Raw genomic sequence first — 19,516 nt, 5'->3', positions numbered from 1 at the left:
ATAAAGAAGAAGGAATTGGTTGTTCTTGTTAATCCGGCGTAATTGCAATGTAAATATACCTTATATAATATAGCTGTCTTATATGTCTGTATGTGAACATTAGAGCCGTAAATTTAGTGGATTTACTGAAATACATATGTTTCCTAAAGAGAATATCATTATTGTAATGTGAAAAATGCATCACTGATGGGTATCAAAAATGCTGTAATATAAATTACACGGTGTGTGCTATCTGGAAGTTGTAAGAATTTGCGGCATGAAATTATTCATGGCTGGCAATGATCATTTATGGTTGATCCCTTATTGTATGATATGTGCTGCTGGAGGATGGTAGCCTGGTTGGGTTATCCTAGTAAGTAGTGGACAAGCCTTCTAGCCCTAAAGTATACAAACCCTGGATTTAGGATGTTTTTGAATGTTTTGGCTAAATAAAACAAGACGTAAGAGTCTTTATTTTATCATTAAAATCAATGTCATTAAAATTGAAGTGCACAAATAAATATAAAACTCCCAACGAATTCTCCAGTTGATACTTTTATTGGAAAAATTAAGTCATTCCATCTGTTCTCATATCTTTATGTACAAACAAGGTAGGCACTTACATAAATATAGTTTATCAGAGCAATTCTGGCTATATTAATTTATTAAACAGTATAATTCTGAGACTTTGAAGTTTTCCGTATAAATAAGATGATCCAAAACTACAAAATGCTACTTATAAAAAGACTGAGCATGAAGTAATTGCAATATTACTGGTTTTTTGTTTTCTCCGTAGAATTTCACCAGTGTACTTCTTAACAATCTTCGTAATGCACTTGGAAAGCAGATGGTTCCGGAGATAGAACAAGCCTGGGTTCTTTTTCTTGACAAAATCACTGAAATTATGAGAGTGACACTCTTATCTGAGAGGGGCCTTCCTGTTCATGGAGAAACTTATAAATTAAAACAAAAAACATGATTTGATAGTTATCAGGCTTTACTGTATGGCTTTGAAAACTGTTTCTAGTGTCTGGAATATTTATCATGATACACAATACTGAAATTTCATGGAAATGTACTGATTGCTCATATAGAAATCAATAAATGAAAGTTAATACTTCCAATTGTGGTTTATAAATAGTAATAGACTATTATTAAAATGAAGAATCAGTCCACAAGATTTTTTCAATTTCTAAGAAAGCAATGCTTTTATACAAGACTTAAAAATTTACTACTGCGAATCTATTAATAAAAACATTTGAGTAATAAATGAAGGACAAGATATTTAATCATGTCTGCCAATTAAACATTTATTTCTTCTTGCTTTTGCATCAAGAAGGGTAATGAATTGGATTGAAAACGTTGACAACCTTCAAGAACAGAACCCACAATACCTATGGGCTGAGACTGATAGGACAGATCACAAATAACATGACTAATTCATGCCGAGGAGAAATTTTTATCAAGCACTTGGGAATGTTCTAAAATTAGGATTTACTCCTAAAATTACAATTTTGTGTGTGAAGGCTTAATTATAGAAAATTTGCCCACTATATGTCATCAGTGTGAGGTCATGAAAACATTTACACATCAGTTGACTTAGCAGCATAACTAGCCATGAGTATTCATGGAGGAGTAAGGCTTGGGCCGCTGGGCCTACATCTGCCTTCCTCCCTCATCTCTCTCAAACTACATTGATCCCTGTGCCGTCTGTAATTTATTACATGGTTTTTACAGTTAGTGAGTGAATTCTACACATATCTAATGCACTTATTCCCAATGAGAGGTTGTTTTACTGGAGTATAGGCATCAATTGACAGGTGCCTATGCTATTGATGCCAACCCTTAACAAATACTTGAAACAAATTGAACTTCATAGTGAGGAAAACACATTATGCATTCATTCAATGTATCAGAAGAAGCATATTCCCCCAATTGTGAAACATCTCAAGGGGGAAGGGTGGGGTGGGGTGAAGAAATGAATGTGTCTCCTTCCCGAATTGGGTGGGGTACCCACTGCAGTACTTATGACTTTTTTGATTACATGTGCATCCTATACACTGCCCTGGTAGTCAAGCCATTGGCCCATCTTTACTTACAATTTCAAATTGCTCAGAAATTTATAAATTACTTAAATTTATGAATCCCAATAAGTTTTCAAGCATTGTGGTCTTTACTATATATTATTTTTTATGATCTCTACATCTATTGCAAACACAAAATGTTCTAAAGTACCATGGTACTTGTACCATGATGAAGGGCACTATCTTGTTATAGTTTCTCCCAGTCTATAGCCTCATTGTTTATTTGCCTCCTATTAATATCAGAGGGGGTGAGCATTTTTGTTGTGTCATTCTGTGATGTTCACCACTTTTGTTTTTCCTCTCCCATCTCCAAATGACCCTGAATTTCCTATACATTTTTTAAGAGATGAAATGACTATAGGGGATTCAATTTTGCTATCCCTGGTTGTATGAAAAATGAGTTTCATCAGATGGCACTTGGATGAGGAACCTGGGCAGCCTTTTTCTAAGTGTTGTAAATGTAAAAAATCTACTTCTGTATTAATCTGAACAAGTTATTCATTTGTATGTGTGTTCATTTCATCAGTGTCTAATTGTTCATTGCTAAATGTGGATGGATAGCTTATTTAATATTTCTGTTAAGGCAAGGAAAATATTGTTGCTTTTAGTAACTGCTTCAAATCTTTGCCAAAATACTTTAATTTACTTTATTTTGTATACTAGTGCATTGAAATATAAAATTTGTGACCTTAAAGCAAAACATTGCATCTTGTGTCAGAATTTCAATATGTAGATCGTAATGTCATTATTTCATTAACTGAAGTTGACGTTATAATAGTGTTGAGGTTTTTGATAATAAGTAACTATTAAGTGAACACATAAAAGAATTCACTCTGCTCTATTTATGCATAGATAAAAGTAAAAGTTGGAAAAAGTGATGGGTGGTTTTTGAGAAGCACTTGAAGAAATTTCAAGGAACTAATAAATTTTATTTCAGCTTGTGTACTTATAACTTATCAAGTTGTTTTTGGTATTTAATTTCTTATGTATGTAACTTTTATAAATGTTGTTTTTTGTAAAATGTTTTGTCTTTTAGGCACTGCTGGTGAAACAGGATAATTCACTCCACTTAAGGTCTATTATGCCACAACCGCTAAACTTCATTGTCTTTTTTCCAGAAGGCGCCACCTTTCACGGTCTTCCTGGAGGAGCATTAGGCCACGGCGGGCTGCTGCATTGTAACGCTGACTCAGCGATGCATCTGTCAGCCTTGGTATGTGCCCCGTGTAGCCGGCAATGGGAGGGAATTCTGGTGAAATGCTGCATGCTTTTGTGTAGAGGAATTTATGAAATATTGGAGTTTTAATAAAATAGTTGATATTAGTCTTGCCATAAATATAATAACTAAATATAAAGATGTAATAATTGAAGCTCAAAACTCTTTATGATGCTTTTCCATGAAGGTGGATAAGCATACATTATATTAGAGTTATATATATAACTAATGATTGATTGTTGATTTAATTTCAATGTAGAACCGGTATTGATTCATAAGATTAAAAGTGGAAAGATTGCAAAATGCAAACTGTGATCAACTTTCATTACAGTAAATAATATGTGCATAGCGTACAGAGCATTGATTGGGCTGTGATACAGATACCCATTGTTCCATAGTGAGGCCACTCTATTTTTTTATTTCCTCAAAATTGAAGTCATTCTGTTATTTTATTTATTTATTTAACGACTTTATTGGGCAAGATTGAGACTTTATAGTCCCTATTGAGAGGTAAATAAATGATATCCTGGATTAGTTTTATAATTGTATCTGCTACTTGATTACTAGTCACTTCTGCTAAATAAAATTTTAATTCATGTCATTATAAGCTGAATTAGCTTGAAGCATAGTCAGAGGTTCTTCATCTGACCTTTTAATATATGTTTTTCCTCAGAAGCAAACATATGTTGATACAAGGATTGTATACACTTATATGTTTAAACCAAAGGAGTGAACTATGAAGGTATGCATTCGTAGTGACATGTGGCTGATTAAAAAGAATGTCAAATGTAGCAATGCGCTTATGAGGTGCCTCAACCGCATAGGACAATTTGCACCATCATGTCCCAAATGCATTTCATTTGCCTTACTTTTCACTTGCATTGTGTCTCAATTGCTTACGATGTTTACATCTGGAGTAAACCATTACCACTTACATGTGTGGATTCCAATAGCATCATAATAGATAAGCTCATGCCTTAAAATAACACTACAAAAAATGTGCATACATATCATTATTCAGGAAAAAACCCCATATGGAAATATAAGTGGTAGGATTTCTTAGAAATAGCTAACTATTGATAATTTTTTCATTGCCATCACCCAAGCCACCTTCAACATTGATATATGTTGCATGTATCCAAATATTTTCTACTCTCCACCAAGAGGTGCTTTAAACACAGCAAGGTAAATATTTCCTTTTCATGCATTAAGAAATAACTGTGCTAAGGCAATACGCCTGATTCCGTGGCATGCTGCTTGGATTTGTTCCGTAATCTTACTTAGCCAACAGAATGAATAGGGTAACAGTACTTTGTCTCCCCCATAACTTGTTCACCGTGAGATGGTTACTGAAAGTAGCCCTCATATCGTCCGCTGTCATTTTTGTTTAATCAATTTATGGTTTTGCGAAGGTTTCTTGGCTGCTGGGCCATGCACTCTGTTCCCTGAGTTTTACCATTATAAGCTGTATCTAACAAAGTGAGTATTAAATTGGTTCAATTACCTTCATATGAGGTCTGTTTAAAAAAATTACAGCCCTTCACAAAATATGCACTAATCTGACTTTGTAGCAGTGTCATGAATATCCTGTTTTTTGTTTGTAGTATCATACTGCGATTAGTCATCATGTTTGTTAGCATGCATGTACATAGAGCATGAATTCTCAACTAGTATAAATGCATGGGACAGACTTGAACAGGCCTCCTAAGTTCTCAGTCCGGGGGAGGGGAGTGCTGACCTGTGCCCGAGTTGTCCCTAGCACCCATGAGCCCTGGTTCTTCTTAAACCTTAGCGAGGCTGAATGCAGGCTAAATTTGGGATTGGGTGACTGTGCCAAAGTTATCCTGAACGTTACAGAATCCTGTGCAAACCTTACCTGAAGGGAGCCAAAGATTATCCCATAAGAGCCCAAGAATAGGAAAGCAAATCTGTCTTGAGTTTGGCATCAGTTCAGCACCTCTAATGCTGAGAGTTATGTGATAATCAAGTCGGCTGATATTTATGAGTAACAAAACAACTTTAAATATAGTCTAAAGGCTGAAATCAGTTGCAGAAATGAGTACAGATTCCATAAAATGATGAAAATAGCTTGCATTGCAACATTGTTTTTATAACTAACTTTATTTCCATTTTGCTCCCCTGTGCCAAGTTAACATTCTTTCACTGTCTTCTCTCTTTGATTTCCCAGTAATCCTGACTTCATAATTTATTCTTTAGTTAGCATTCAGCGTGTTTTTGCTGCTTTTCCATTTTTATGATAAACCTACCTATCCTCTAAAGTTCTCATTCCCTCATCCCCACCCTTAATTTTCTCTTGATAGTCCTTCCATTTCATTTCTTTTAAAGCTTCAGCCGTCCTCATTTTTATTCTCTTTGCTCCTTCAAAATCTTTTTAATTTTTAATTGCAATTGATAACAACTAAAATTTGGTCCTAATTTGATCCAGCCTCGGCAAGTTATGCAAGATGGCACTGTTTTGAAGTATATCTAACCATGGAGCATTTATGTACGCTAATTGACCAAACCCTATACGGGGTGTGAAATTCACACATCAGGGTAGGGGGGCCAGTTCCTTTCCCTGTAAATATATATATTATGCATGTATATATATGTATGTGTGTGTATATATATATATATATATATATATATATATATATATATACATATATATATATATACATATATATATACATATATATACATACATATATACATATATATATATATATATATATATATATATATATATATATATATACATATATATATGTATATATATATATATGTATATATATATACATATATATATACATATATATATATATATATATATATATATATATATATATATATATATATATATATATACATATATATATATACATACTCATATATACAGAAACATATATAAGGAAAAGGGATAGGAACACGTATAAAGGACGAACACAATAGAGGTGGGGAAGGCGGAATCGAACGGATCACAAGAGTAAAAATATATCCTCAACCGGGACTCGAACACCGGATCTTTCCACTTGCCGGGCGGATGCTCTTAACCAACATCCATCTCTTAACTGACGCCATCTCTTGGCTAAAGAATCGGGGCGCTTGGCGACATATAAGAGCCACGGATCTCAGGGTAAATTACATATCCTCGATAGCTCAAGTGGTTAAGAGCATCCGCCCGGCAAGTGGAAAGATCCGGTGTTCGAGTCCCGGTTGAGGAAATATTTTTACTCTTGTGATCCGTTCGATTCCGCCTTCCCCACCTCTACTGTGTTCGTCCTTTATACGTGTTCCTATCCCTTTTCCTTATATATGTTTCTGTATATATGAGTATTTATTCGCCGGTTGGCGGGATTTCGTGTTTGAATGTGTATTTGGCCAATGTGGCTCATTTCTTTCTTCTGGCTATGCGTGCCACGAAACGCACTGTTCTTTTCCTGGATGATGTTGTATTAATTCTAACCACTGACCTTTCCTCTTGTGTATTGTCTATTTCTCCTTTGGTGGGTGAAACAGCCCCCTGACGCCATCTCTTGGCTAAAGAATCGGGGCGCTTGGCGACATATAAGACCCACGGATCTCAGGGTAAATTACATATCCTCGATAGCTCAAGTGGTTAAGAGCATCCGCCCGGCAAGTGGAAAGATCCGGTGTTCGAGTCCCGGTTGAGGAGATATTTTTACTCTTGTGATCCGTTCGATTCTGCCTTCCCCACCTCTATTGTGTTCGTCCTTTATACGTGTTCCTATCCCTTTTCCTTATATATGTTTCTGTATATATGAGTATTTATTCGCCGTTTGGCGGGATTTCGTGTTTGAATGCATATATATATACATATATATATACATATATATATACATATATATATATATATATATATATATATATATATATATATATATATATATATATATATATATATATATATATATATATATATATATATATATATATATATACATATATAACACAGTAATCAACCCAAAGGTCGGTTTAATAGGTGAAGGTGGAGTTCACCCAGTACTAAGCCCTATACGGGGTGTGAAATTCACACATCAGGGTAGGGGGGCCAGTTCCTTTCCCTGTGTGTGTGTGTGCATATATATATATATATACACACACACACACACGCACAGGGAAATTAAGTTACGAGTCAAGGAATATTAAGTTATGAGTCAAGGAACACGCAAGGTGTCACAAAAATCAGAATAACAACTCTCTCTTTGCCAAGCATTTACGGGAATATGACCACAGCAGTGACTTTGTCCCTGAGATATTACACACACTCCCAAAAGGATAAAAAATGGACGCTCTCCAGCAATTAGAGATAAGAAGGCACTTGGCAAACCCCAACACGACCCTTTGTAATGAGCAATTGTTCCCATACCCCTCCCCACTCCTCTCTGAGAAACTAGCCTGGAAATGGTCAAAACAACCCCTCAACACACCTGAGAGCCCCCACCCCTCTCAGGCCCTTCCACCCCTCCCCGCCCCCACTCTCCTGAGGGTATATATTCTTGCTCTGTCTGTTTAGCAAATTTGTACCTGATGATGCCGCAAGTCGGTGAAACGAGTTTTACCATATAATAAAATCTGCGGAAAAGTACAAGTCCATTTAGTGTGTACATTAAATACTTCCACGAAGTGAAGCCTGAAACAATAGAATATATGGTGATAACAATTCTTGATGATGAATTAAGTTGTATTCAGAAAATTGCCACTTTTGCTGTTACAAGCAACCACCTGCTGCTATTTTGATGAGCTCTAGGCTGCAGCCCCAAGTGAAATAATGACCAAACAATCTGCAGGTCTTTCTTATGCATTATTAGTAGTGCTATGCATCACATGATTTTCCACTGAATTACCACCTACAAGGCATATTCAATGAGTAAGGGTCGGATTTGGTCATAAGAAAATATATTCCTTTGAAAAAGTATGTAAGAACAGATTTCATAATCTCACTTTTCTGCATAATGTCCTTTCACTTCTATGCACTCTTCAGGACTCTGCACCAGCTTCTTTGATCAATAAGCAAAGGAGTTTGCCTCATGGGACTTGAACTGGTAGACTATGGAGGCCTTGAGTTCCTCATCCTCTTCAAATCGTTGTCCACCCTAGCCTCCGTTTCAGTTGCATAAAGAGGAAATAGTCGCTAGGTGCAAGGCCAGGACTATCAATAGGGGTCCAAAAATGTCACTGCACTCAACATTCTTTGCTCTTTGTGTTGGTCGATAAGCATTTTTAAAACCCACCTTCCACTCAATTTGTGATATTTAAGCTTTTCTGTAACAACCATATGACCAGTTGTGTATTCAAGGAGAAGAAATTCATCAGCCAGAGCAATCACTAATAGTCGATCAGATGGCAGTTTTTGGTCCACTTGTTGAATGATTTCTTTGGTCTGGATGCTGAGAGTGCCACTCTACTCTTCATTGAGCACATTTTTAAAGTCTTGACACCATTGTCTAACCTTTCTTTCACTCATTACTATTGGTCCATAAACAATCCCCGATGTATTTGGACCGCTAATGATCCTTTTGCAGACAATAATCAAATCACAACGTACACTTCATAACTGATGGGAGCTACGATTTTTGTGGACATTGCTATTTGCATTCACCAACAGGCAAATGGCAACTGAATCAAATCAATAACTTCAAAGGAAACAATCACTAGATGGTGCTGCATGTGTACAACTTTTTCTGACTCACCAGTATTTAAATATAAGAAAACGGCCCATACATTTTGGATATGCCTCATGTAACTGTGTAGTTTTATGATCAAGCTGAAATGAATTGTTTTGTGGACATCAAGATCATGTATACCTGGCCCTGTAGTGAGTAATTTGAAGAAAAGTGGTAGTGTTTCCATGTAGTTTGTGCTAGTTGACCTCAAATGAAGTTTGCCTTTCATATAAAACCACAAAAATAACTTCAATCTGGAAAATGACCCTTGAAAAATGTTACAAAAAGGCCAAAACAGTCAGTCTGTGATTTAAGCAAGAAATGCATGCTTAAATATGCATTGTAAATCTATTGTATTTTCAATTTAATGAGAAAAAAATATGGAGAACATTCCACCATAGCAATGTATTTTACGCATCTAATTTACTTACCTAATTTTAATATGAATGTTAGTTTTTTAACTTACAGCTGCGTATGTCAAGCAGAATCCAATGCTTATGGTAAAACATGTCCCACATTTGTTGATGTTTTTATGATTCCATGTGAAAACGTATAAGGAAGATGGCATTTTTGGGAAGGGTATCACATTATGATAAATATATATGGTATAGCTGCACTACTGTTTGGTGGCCTAGCATAGCTGGATGTGCAGATATAAGTAACCGAATCAATGTCTTGATATTAGCCTGATATAATTATTTCAATTCTCAATCACTTATTAGTCAAGTAATATCATTGCTGATATCAGCGGTTGTTTAAAAATGATATCGGAGCATGATATCAGTGGACTGGAAATTATCAGATTGGTAGTTGGAAATCTCTTATTTTAGTATGGAATTTACAAGCATTTCAGTTGACCTGAGTGGCTTTCATTGTAATAACCATTCAATCAAGCTGCGAGAGAGGGTCTTGATCAAACTATTACACTTAAGCTCAACTTGAATGGGGCTGTGCAGTCACCCTTGTCAACAACATATAACAGAACTTTGATTCCGGGTATTTACATCAATAACATTGTTGCATTGAGTGGTAATGAGATTTTTGAGTGGTTAAAATATAGTTCAGCTCAGAAGATGTAAGTTAGATTGATAGGCAACATACCCCGGTACATTTTGTCAGTAAATGTAAAAAGGTTGTCTAAATTCTTACTGAAAAGCAGTTAAAATATTTAGAACAGGGGTTGGGTAATTTTGGCATTCGATCAGTTAAGGGCAGAGTTCCAACACTATAAATGGAAAGATATGATGGCACTGAAGTGGAAAAGCAAGGAATTTGATCAGTATATGAACGGAAAAATATGTTAAGCCTTTTCTTATATTTGTTTTGAGCTAAAAGATGTGATTTGTGTTTTACTGCTAATAGAGATGGTCAAAGAAACTGGTAGAACATTCAACATCCTGTGATATAAAAAACCTACCAAAGATTACTAACTAAGATATGGTAGGTACTAAGATGGGTGTCCCTTCGATATGTTTTGCAATGCAGGTTGTGGGAGGAGTTAATAGGGATAGAAAATCAGTAAGTGGTTATATTGCTATCTCAGCTGGAGCAGGAGTGGCCCAGTCAGCTAAGGAGCAGTCATTGCTTGCTCCATCTGCTGTTGAGGTGGAGCTTGTATCAACGTATTAAGCAGCAGAGGAGGCAGCTTTGATTGAAGGAATACTGAGAGAGTTGCGCCAAGAAAATTATCTGATGGATATGCATGTGTATAAGAACAAGGTCATCTCTGACTAAAAAAACATTGGTATTAAGTTGTAGTTCATTTGGGGATCTTGTGAAAAATGGTGTTTTCCAGTTTGATTGTATCATGGCAATTTTGCTGACTTCTTTACTGAACTAGTGAGTGGATCTTGATCCAAAAAGTTGTCCACCGATCTTAGCTTGATGATAAGTTAGTCTATTAGTTCCTTTGGTGCATTACAGTAGATAAGAATTGATTGGAGGATAAGAGGACTTATCGGCAATCTGCACTTGACTCAGCCTGCTCAGGCAGGAGTGGTGGATTGGGAGTCACCATGGGCAATGTTGGGAAGAGGAATGAAACAGGTGTCCATAGCACCTGTGCTTTTCAACATGTGCATTGAGGAAATTGACAGGGCTGGGCAAGGGATTGAGACAGGGATGCCTACTCCCTGCTCTTTTCAAAACATATGCAAATGTAATGTAAGGGTGGTATGGGAAGGGTTGGAGGCAGGAGTGAAAAGAGGTGGGGAATCCATGCAGTCAAATTTGCAGATAATCAAGTTTCAGTTAGCCAGTGAACCAAGGAGTTACAATCATTTCTGAACACATAAGAAAATCAGTGTGATAGGTATAGGATCAAAGCCAACATGAGCAAAATAAAAGTTGTGTTGTTTCATTGAGAAAAAGGAAAGGTGAGTTACATATTGAAATAAGATGCCATAAAGTAGAGCAGGTGAAACAGTTAACTTATCTCAGAAGTGTTTCGGATCAAAATGGTCAAGGTAATGCAACAATTTCAGAGTGTAAAAATCATTTGCCTTGACTGGGGTTTGAATCCAGATCCCTTAATATCCGGTCAAGTGCTTTAGCCAGTTAAGCTATCAAGGCGTCCTCTTAAACTCTGAAATTCTGCGGGATTTTAAAGGAACAAGATGTTGTGACGAAATACCGCACATACAATGCCACAGGCATTTGTAGTTGTGCGCAATGCACCACAGTCCAGTCGCGCATGACTACAAATGCCTGTGACATTGTATGTACGGTATTTCGTCACAACATCTTGTTCCTTTAAAAGCCCCAAAAATTTCAGAGTTAAAGAGGACGCCTTGGTAGCTTAAGTGGCTAAAGCACTCAACCGGATATTGAGGGATCTGGGTTTGAATCCTAGTCAAGGCGAATGATTTTTACACTCTGAAATGGTTGCATTGAAATGCACATTAGCGGATGACTCCGTTAAAAGTTACTGTTGCGGCATCTCCCGCAGTTTCCTTGGAATGGTCAAAGTAGTTGGGACATCAGAAGAAGAATTGTATTTGGTAAAGAATCTTTCAAGAGGAGGGGAGAATTGATGACATGGACAGTTGAGAAGGGATGTTAGCAACAGATTAGTGGAGACCTTGATATGGAGCATGGTTTTGCATGGTGTGGCAACTTGATCATTGAAGCAAAATGGTAGGCATAATTTGGAGGCTTTTGAGGAGAGGGTATGGAGGAAAAAAGTAAAATGAATGGAAAGGAAAATGAATGAAGAGGTATGAGGCATGGTAGGGGAGGAGAGGGGATTTTTTGGAGAAATCCAAAGGAGGCTGGAAAGGTAGATGCAGTGCATTTTGATTGGTTGTTTGATGTTGAAGACTGTGTTAGAGGGGAGAATGTTAGGCTGGCACGGGAAGGGGAAGAAAAGGATAGGGATGTTGGACACAACAAAAGGGAAGTAGAAGTGGAAAGAAGGGTTTATTGTTATGTGGGTTCAGGTTGTGTCTTGGGCTAGGCTAAGAAATGGAAGGATTTTATGAGTGTGTCCATCCAAAAGCTACCAGGTAGACTAATCTATGGAATCAGTCTATAGTCTTGCTACAAAATTCTTCAGGATGCTGCCATATGTGTACTTTTTTTGGATAGTACGTAATTCATTGGAGACGGGCATTCTACAATCCAACAAAATTATCATTAACACCTCATTAGGTATGATTTGCGAATAGAAGATACAGTGAGTCCCAACTCTTCCTAAATTGTTTAAAGAATCAGGAGTGGTACCACAGACAATATGATATTTACATAGGTGGTACTGATAGTAAGTTACTACCTATACACTTGGGAATAATTGCATACTCTCGATTTTTTCATTTGGGATCCTTTTATTCCCTTTCACCCCAGGGGTTCTAGGATATGCTACATTTATATTTTACAGTAATATATAGTGTTGAAGATTTCATTTGTATCCCAAGTCTGCCGCTGCAGTTCCTGTTTGATTAAGTTAATCAGAGCTGTTGGTTTCTTGATTGCAATTAATGTCTGTTCTCCGAACTGATAGATTCTTTAATATGTTGTATGAATGGATTGCCGTTAGATTTCATTATCACACTCATAATCTTGCCTGAGCTTTATGGTGGTTTTTGTGACAGTTATAAATTATTCAGTTACCATTTATTTCCCCGCATGTTGTTGTTACCTGGATATAACCAGCAGAAATGCCCACATATTATAACATAGCAAAAGTGCTATAAGACTTACATTATTCAACTCACTTTCTACTTAAAGTAGAAAATCCTCCAAGATAATGTAATAGAAGTTAATTTTTGTGATTTGAGCACTAGTGTTTTTGTTAACAGCTAGATTTTAGAAAGCTACTTTTATTTTACTATCAGTAAATTTATATGCTTTATATATATATATATATATATATATATATATATATATATATATATATATATATATGTATATTTATATATACATATATAACACAAATAGAAAAGAATAGCAACATTTAAAAGAACACTCACTTGGTAAATTGTCCGAGCTTTCGGCCCTCTCAGAGGCCTTCTTCAAGCGAGACTGAAAATAAACAAACTCGGACAATTTACCGAGTCAGTGTTCTTTTAAATGTTGCTATTCTTTTCTATTTGTGCTATATTATGTCAGCCCATTATTGTGCCGCTTGTGTGAGTTTTTCCGTACAATAATTATATATATATATATACATTCAAACACGAAATACCGCCAAACGGCGAATAAATACTCATATATATATATATATATATATATATATATATATATATATATATATATATACATACATACAAACATGCACACACACACATATATACACATATACCTATGCATGTGGACATGGCCTATGGCAGTAGCTCCAGAGCTTTGGTTATACAGTATTTAAGCTGAAGACATAAAATAGTCTTGTTTGTGAGCTGTGTTAGGATTTTGTGAAATCTAAAGTGCAGGTCAGTGGACACTATGCCCTTGACTTGTGAAGCATATAAACCCTTATATTTACGGTCAATAGAGGGTGAATTGCCAGTGAGGCAATTCTAGATAAGTCTGACCTTGTGGAAAACCAGAGCTTTATTTCCAAACAAAACCTTTGCAAATACCATACTAACATATCAGCAACAGTCTACTTAAAAGGTGCTACCCAGGAGTTCCCAAAATATATGAGCCAAGCAATAGTGATATTTTATGTGCCCCGTTCAGTGTGCTCTACTCCATGTTACTACTCTCTAATAGCCAAGCCATGCTACAATAAAGGAAACTTCCTGGTTGCCTTGTGATCATGGAACATATATTTGGACTGAAATGTGCTCTCCCAAGGGGGCATCAGGAGAACATCCTTTTGTGGGAAATTTCTGTTAGTTACTCATTAAGAGAGTGTAGATTTCTTCCATTTATATCAACATTTTACTTATAATAGACCTCTTTTACATGTATTTCCCACGCGAGCAGAAATGAGAATTTTATATATATATAATGCAATTGGCAAAATAAATTACAGAAGGTCAAGGAATTTGACTTTTTATGATATGTAAGTGCTGGTAGAGGTAGAGACTACAAACCTACAAGATCAAGTAATACATATATCCATTGATAAAATATCTATATATTTTTATTTAAATAATCCTGGAGTGTACCTATCTAATGAATAACAACAAAGCTGGAAATTGATTTGGTGAATAATGTTGCTAGTGTCTTTGTCTTCTCTCATTAAAAGGTTAATATTTTAATTCTGTAATGAAATTTGGTAACTTCATTACTCACTGATGAACTTTACTCATGACTCTTGGAATGATTTCAATGCCCAAATCCTTCAATTTGACCAATGTAGGTACTTATATTGCATTACTGTTAAAGTCTGATAAAGGGTTGAAAAAGTCTACGATTTCAGGTGATAACGTGGTACTAAACAAACTTACCTCCTCTGCTGGTGCTAAGGACTTGATAATAGAAAATGATGGAAATATCTCCTCAGAATATATGAAATTATTAGTTGAAAACAATATGCTCTATATAGAGTGTATATTCATAATAACTTAGTGTGCTTGAATCAATATACAGAAATATGTATGCATGTACTTCGTATTTTGCATCTTAAAATTTGAAATGATCATATCCACCTAAAAAAAAGTTCCGAGCTGGAAATGACAATTCAGTGAAATACAAATTTGGTAACTTCTGGATTGCTTGCCATCTTTGTTGAAAATTTCTTGCTCTTCATATTCTTATATCTATTTCATTTTGTTGCATTATCAGATAAATTGGTATTTTTTTGTACTGAAATCAGTTCTCACTTAAAGGGTTGAACTTAGTGATAAAATATTTTGAGTCATTGCTTCATAGACTGCCAGGGCTCATTTTCCAAGAATACATTGGCTCTTTCAGTGTCTTTGCAGAAGTAGGAATTTATTCCTTTAAAAAAGGAATTCAAAAGTGAATATTTTCTAATTTGGTGGTTTCCTGGAAAGTTTTAATAAAATAAACAATCAGTTGTATCATGCTTTCCTTTGTTTGCAACTGATTTTATTAATCACTCCCTGGAATAATCACAGGATCACTGGCCTTTTGAGATGACTGCCATTCTTTTTATTTCTTCCGCTCATTGATTGCTTAGAATCTGCATCAATTGCTAATTTAAATTTCTGACTATACATTCCTGGTTGTAATGCATTTTGGTATTTTCTCCACCTCTCTCCCTTTATCTTTGGAGACTCCCCCTTGTGCAGACAAACTGAGGAGTAACCAAATGCTCTTAATAATGCCAACAAAAGCCTTCACAGCCCAATGCTGCGTCACAGACATTCCTCCCCCCTCCACCAATCTCCCTGCATACTCCTATGGTGAGCCCCAACATAGACTGCAGCTCAAAATCCAGCGCCATGGCTGCTTGATGAATGGCCAAGAGGGTTAGACCATCCCCTGTGCTGTCTGAATACAGAAAACATAACTGGAATCTCCAATCAATCCTGAGTGGCCGGCTCAATGGTTATGCAATCCTGATTGGACCCAGGAATTATCGTTTCTCTTTCCTTCCCACTGACCGGGAACCACCAATCCAATGCCCACACTATTCAACCTGAACCTCAGCTTCTTCCTGTGTGATTTATTTCATGTTAACCAACATTAGAGACTTGTGGAATTTGGCAGAGGTTATGAGATGTTGAAGTTTTGCTGGCCATAAGTTTTGGCTGCAGAGCATGGTTGGGTTCCACAAAACTATGAGTTAATTTTGCTGATGTTTTTGCCATGTTCTTTAACAATATAGAAATTTATTCACTACTGCTTATTGGGTTGAAATACACTTAGGAGTGCATTAATAGTTTGTTATGTGCATCATATTCCTTCAGGACTCAACCATATTATTTTAAGTTTTTGGTTCAAGGAGGATATTCTCCTAGTTAGAAAAGGAAAATTCCTGTTGCATTACAGTATGTAGGCATTTTAAAAAGTGACTGTTCATCTTTGAAATGTTAACTCCAGACTTGTATTAGCTTTGAGCTCTAGTTCTTAATTTCTTAAGACCTGCTCACAATTGTTATTTGTAATTATTATAAAATGGAAAATTTTGGAAGATTTCAGAGAAGCGTTTGAGGCCCAATTATTTAGATCATCACCAAATGATTACTTGAGCTCATTTAACCTCAAAGCTGAAACGTCCAAATTGTTTGCAGAAAGTTGCCAATGAACATCTTTAAACGAAGGCTTCCAATTTTTCTGAACTAACAAATGTCTCAGCTAGGCAGCATAATAGAAAAGTGGGCAGATTATTCTGCTGCTGAACCTGTAGACCTGGGTTCAAATCCAGATGGTGCCTTTTGACACACTCATTTTCACTAAGGCTCTGTGAATTTTCAGTTCTCTTCCTAGGGATCCACTGTAAGTCCAGGGAGGGAAGCAAGACGGCCTGGCCTGAACCATGAATCAAAGGAACATGCCGTAGGGCTTAGCACAGGGGCAGCTCCACCCCCTCCCAGAAAGTCAATCTTCAAGTTGATTACACTGGTTCTGCAGCAACTATTGTCTTGGAGCATTTGAGATGTTTTTCAGACTGCAGATTGATCTTCCTTATGCATGAATTACTCAATAGAAGGTTCTCAATAGAATAATTGCTTTGGAGGTTGAATGCAGAGCTTCATTTGGAGCATTTTCTTGAGCATGCTGCCTTAACAAGTACCTTGTTACCTCATCTCCCATTTTTTGCCATAAGCTTCTTCCTCTTCTTGGTGGCTTTCATTTAAATTATTACTCAGTGCATTATCATTTCAATCAACATTTATGTTTTAAGATGTGGCTGGGTTACCACATTCATTTTTGTCAATGCCCTTTAGTTGATCAATAGTAATATCGTCTGCTGAGCTACTAATAAATTTGTTACCTTCTGAACTCTGATGACCGCATATTACTCGTATATTCCCAATTTCTACAGGAAACATCATTAATTCCATGGCAGAGTATCTTCAATATGGTTTTTGTGAAGTGCGAAGGTTTGGGTGTACTACTCTTGAGGGAGAAAGGGTAGAATTGTAGTCATTAAAAGAAAATTCAGAAATACATTAACACCACATGAGGGTAGATATCTGTCATGTATTTAAAACATTTTGCATGGGTAATATGAAATATGTAGTCATCTAATCAGGTGGGAGGGCTAATTCCTTCCATCTGTTTCAGGTATTCAAATATGACAGCCCTACTTGCATTTAAATTTGATGTACACATTAGGTGTTAGGGAAACTGCAAGTGGGGCACAATGCTGATGAAATGACATGCATGGCTAACCATATGGAAGGGCTAATACGTGAAACATGGAATTGTCAAAATGATGGTGTTGGTTGGTATTTGACATCTCAACATAGTTATTTGTTATAAAATGTCGGCATTTGAAATACTATGTATCTACACTTCTTATCAAATCATTAAGTGCCATAAAATAAAATAGAAATATAATGAACAGTAAAGAGTACGGAGAAGTACAAGTTCAAAAAACAGACAACTTCTTAGGTTTGGATGTTCGAGCATTAATATAGCTTCTGTCAACTTAGGGTGTAGTAGGAAGAGTAATATCTAGTGCAGGTGTGGAACATTGAACCATTGCTGTGCAACTATGACTCTACAATAGGTAGCATTTCACATTAAATGATGGTGGCATATGTATAGGGTAGATTTATACAAGAGAAGTTTAAATATAAACTGAACTTTTAACTTCATCATATGCTGTATTGTAATCTATTGTTATATGGTGCAAAGCAACAGTCTAACTGATTGCATGGTTTCTCAAACGGCATTACTTTCAGCAAACTTTTTTATTGCAAATATTATTTGAGGAAATCCAGTTTATATTCTGTTCCCCTTTCACATTGTACCAAGGGGAGTGAACATCAGATATGTTAACATGCTGGAAAGGGAAAAATGCATGATGCTTGAAGAAGGGAAAGCAACAATTTTTAATCCTAATAAGCCAGTTTTTTAATCCATGATATTCATTTTTACAATGTGATATCTCTTCTTTGACAGAGTAGTGTGCTAGTATTTACACTAGTAAATATTAAATATTTTTAATTTGTTTTGACTCTTATCTTAAAAATATGCAAAGGACCAACACTAAGTACCTACTTTTGTATTTTAAATGAAGGTACCTTTACACTATAAATAGTTGTACTTAAAGATGAACAAATGCAATTGACATGGTAACAGTGCTGCATAATATATAGATAGTTGTATATTATTGAATTATGTACATGTTTGGTCCTTGCAACATTTCACACTTTTCCATGGCTCATTTTACAATTGAATAAAGTGCACGAGTTGTAGGTGTATCAGAGAGTGTCTCTCAACCACAGAGTCAAAATTCTCCCTCCAAAATCACCTGCTCCTTTGGTCCAGCCAGCTAGGTTGTCTACACTCAATTTGTAAACTATGCTGCAGTCCAAACAGCTGGCTACAGAAAATTCCGATGCATTGAAATAAATTTATTTTTATTGACTAGTTCATGAATCCAATCAGAGAACTGAGACTTACATTGATAATCTTCCCTCAAGAGGGTTTTGGATCAGAGTTTGCTACATCAAATAACCGCAATAATGGTGATTCTCGATCATTGCAATTGCTTACGTGGGAGACTCCTTGAACTTGAGAAATCTTTAAGAGATGATTATCAATTGAGGCCATCTCGTTGTTCATGCCAGTCACGCATATTTGCTGCTATCTCTGTCATTAAATAATGCAATTGATCATTGTGGGCCATCTCCTCTGCAAGGGACATTTAATCCTCCGAGAGCACAAATGTGACTTGTGACTCAAAAGGGCATTTCATAATTTGAGTTTGCAAGGGCTACATTTTACTTCTCTACCAGGTTATCTTACTGGAGCAACAAGTAATGATAGTGCAATTTTAGTGTGGGTGAAGTTAAAGCACTCATTAGTAGCCAAGAGCATTCATATGCTATCTAGTGAAGTACCTGATGCCACAGCAGCAATTAGGAGGAATTCAGGTCCAAAAGAATGTCCAGGACAGAAAATATACCAAATAATGAAAAATAAATTTGAAAACCATTAATAAATTGAGAAAGGACAATATAGTTTGG

General features: G+C 36.0%; 1 protein-coding gene across 3 annotated transcripts in view; it reads right to left on the bottom strand.

The window, feature by feature from the left end:
- Nucleotides 1-2,971: 2,971 nt before the first annotated feature.
- Nucleotides 2,972-19,516, bottom strand: part of LOC139691415 (ciliary microtubule inner protein 2B-like) — a 135,355-nt gene continuing 118,810 nt past the window's right edge. For all 3 annotated transcript variants that reach the window (XM_071589218.1, XM_071589219.1, XM_071589220.1), the window contains exon 5: nt 2,972-3,330. In XM_071589218.1, the coding sequence (XP_071445319.1) occupies nt 3,164-3,330 (167 nt within the window). In that variant the 3' untranslated portion in view covers nt 2,972-3,163. The remainder of the gene's footprint in view (nt 3,331-19,516) is intronic.

This window comes from Hetaerina americana, unplaced genomic scaffold (genome assembly GCF_022747635.1).
Source record: "Hetaerina americana unplaced genomic scaffold, ioHetAmer1.1.p SCAF_34, whole genome shotgun sequence".
In the NCBI taxonomy this organism is placed as follows: Eukaryota; Metazoa; Arthropoda; class Insecta; order Odonata; family Calopterygidae; genus Hetaerina; species Hetaerina americana.
Note: the sequence above shows the minus strand (reverse complement) of the source record. Positions and strands in the feature narration are given on the sequence as shown.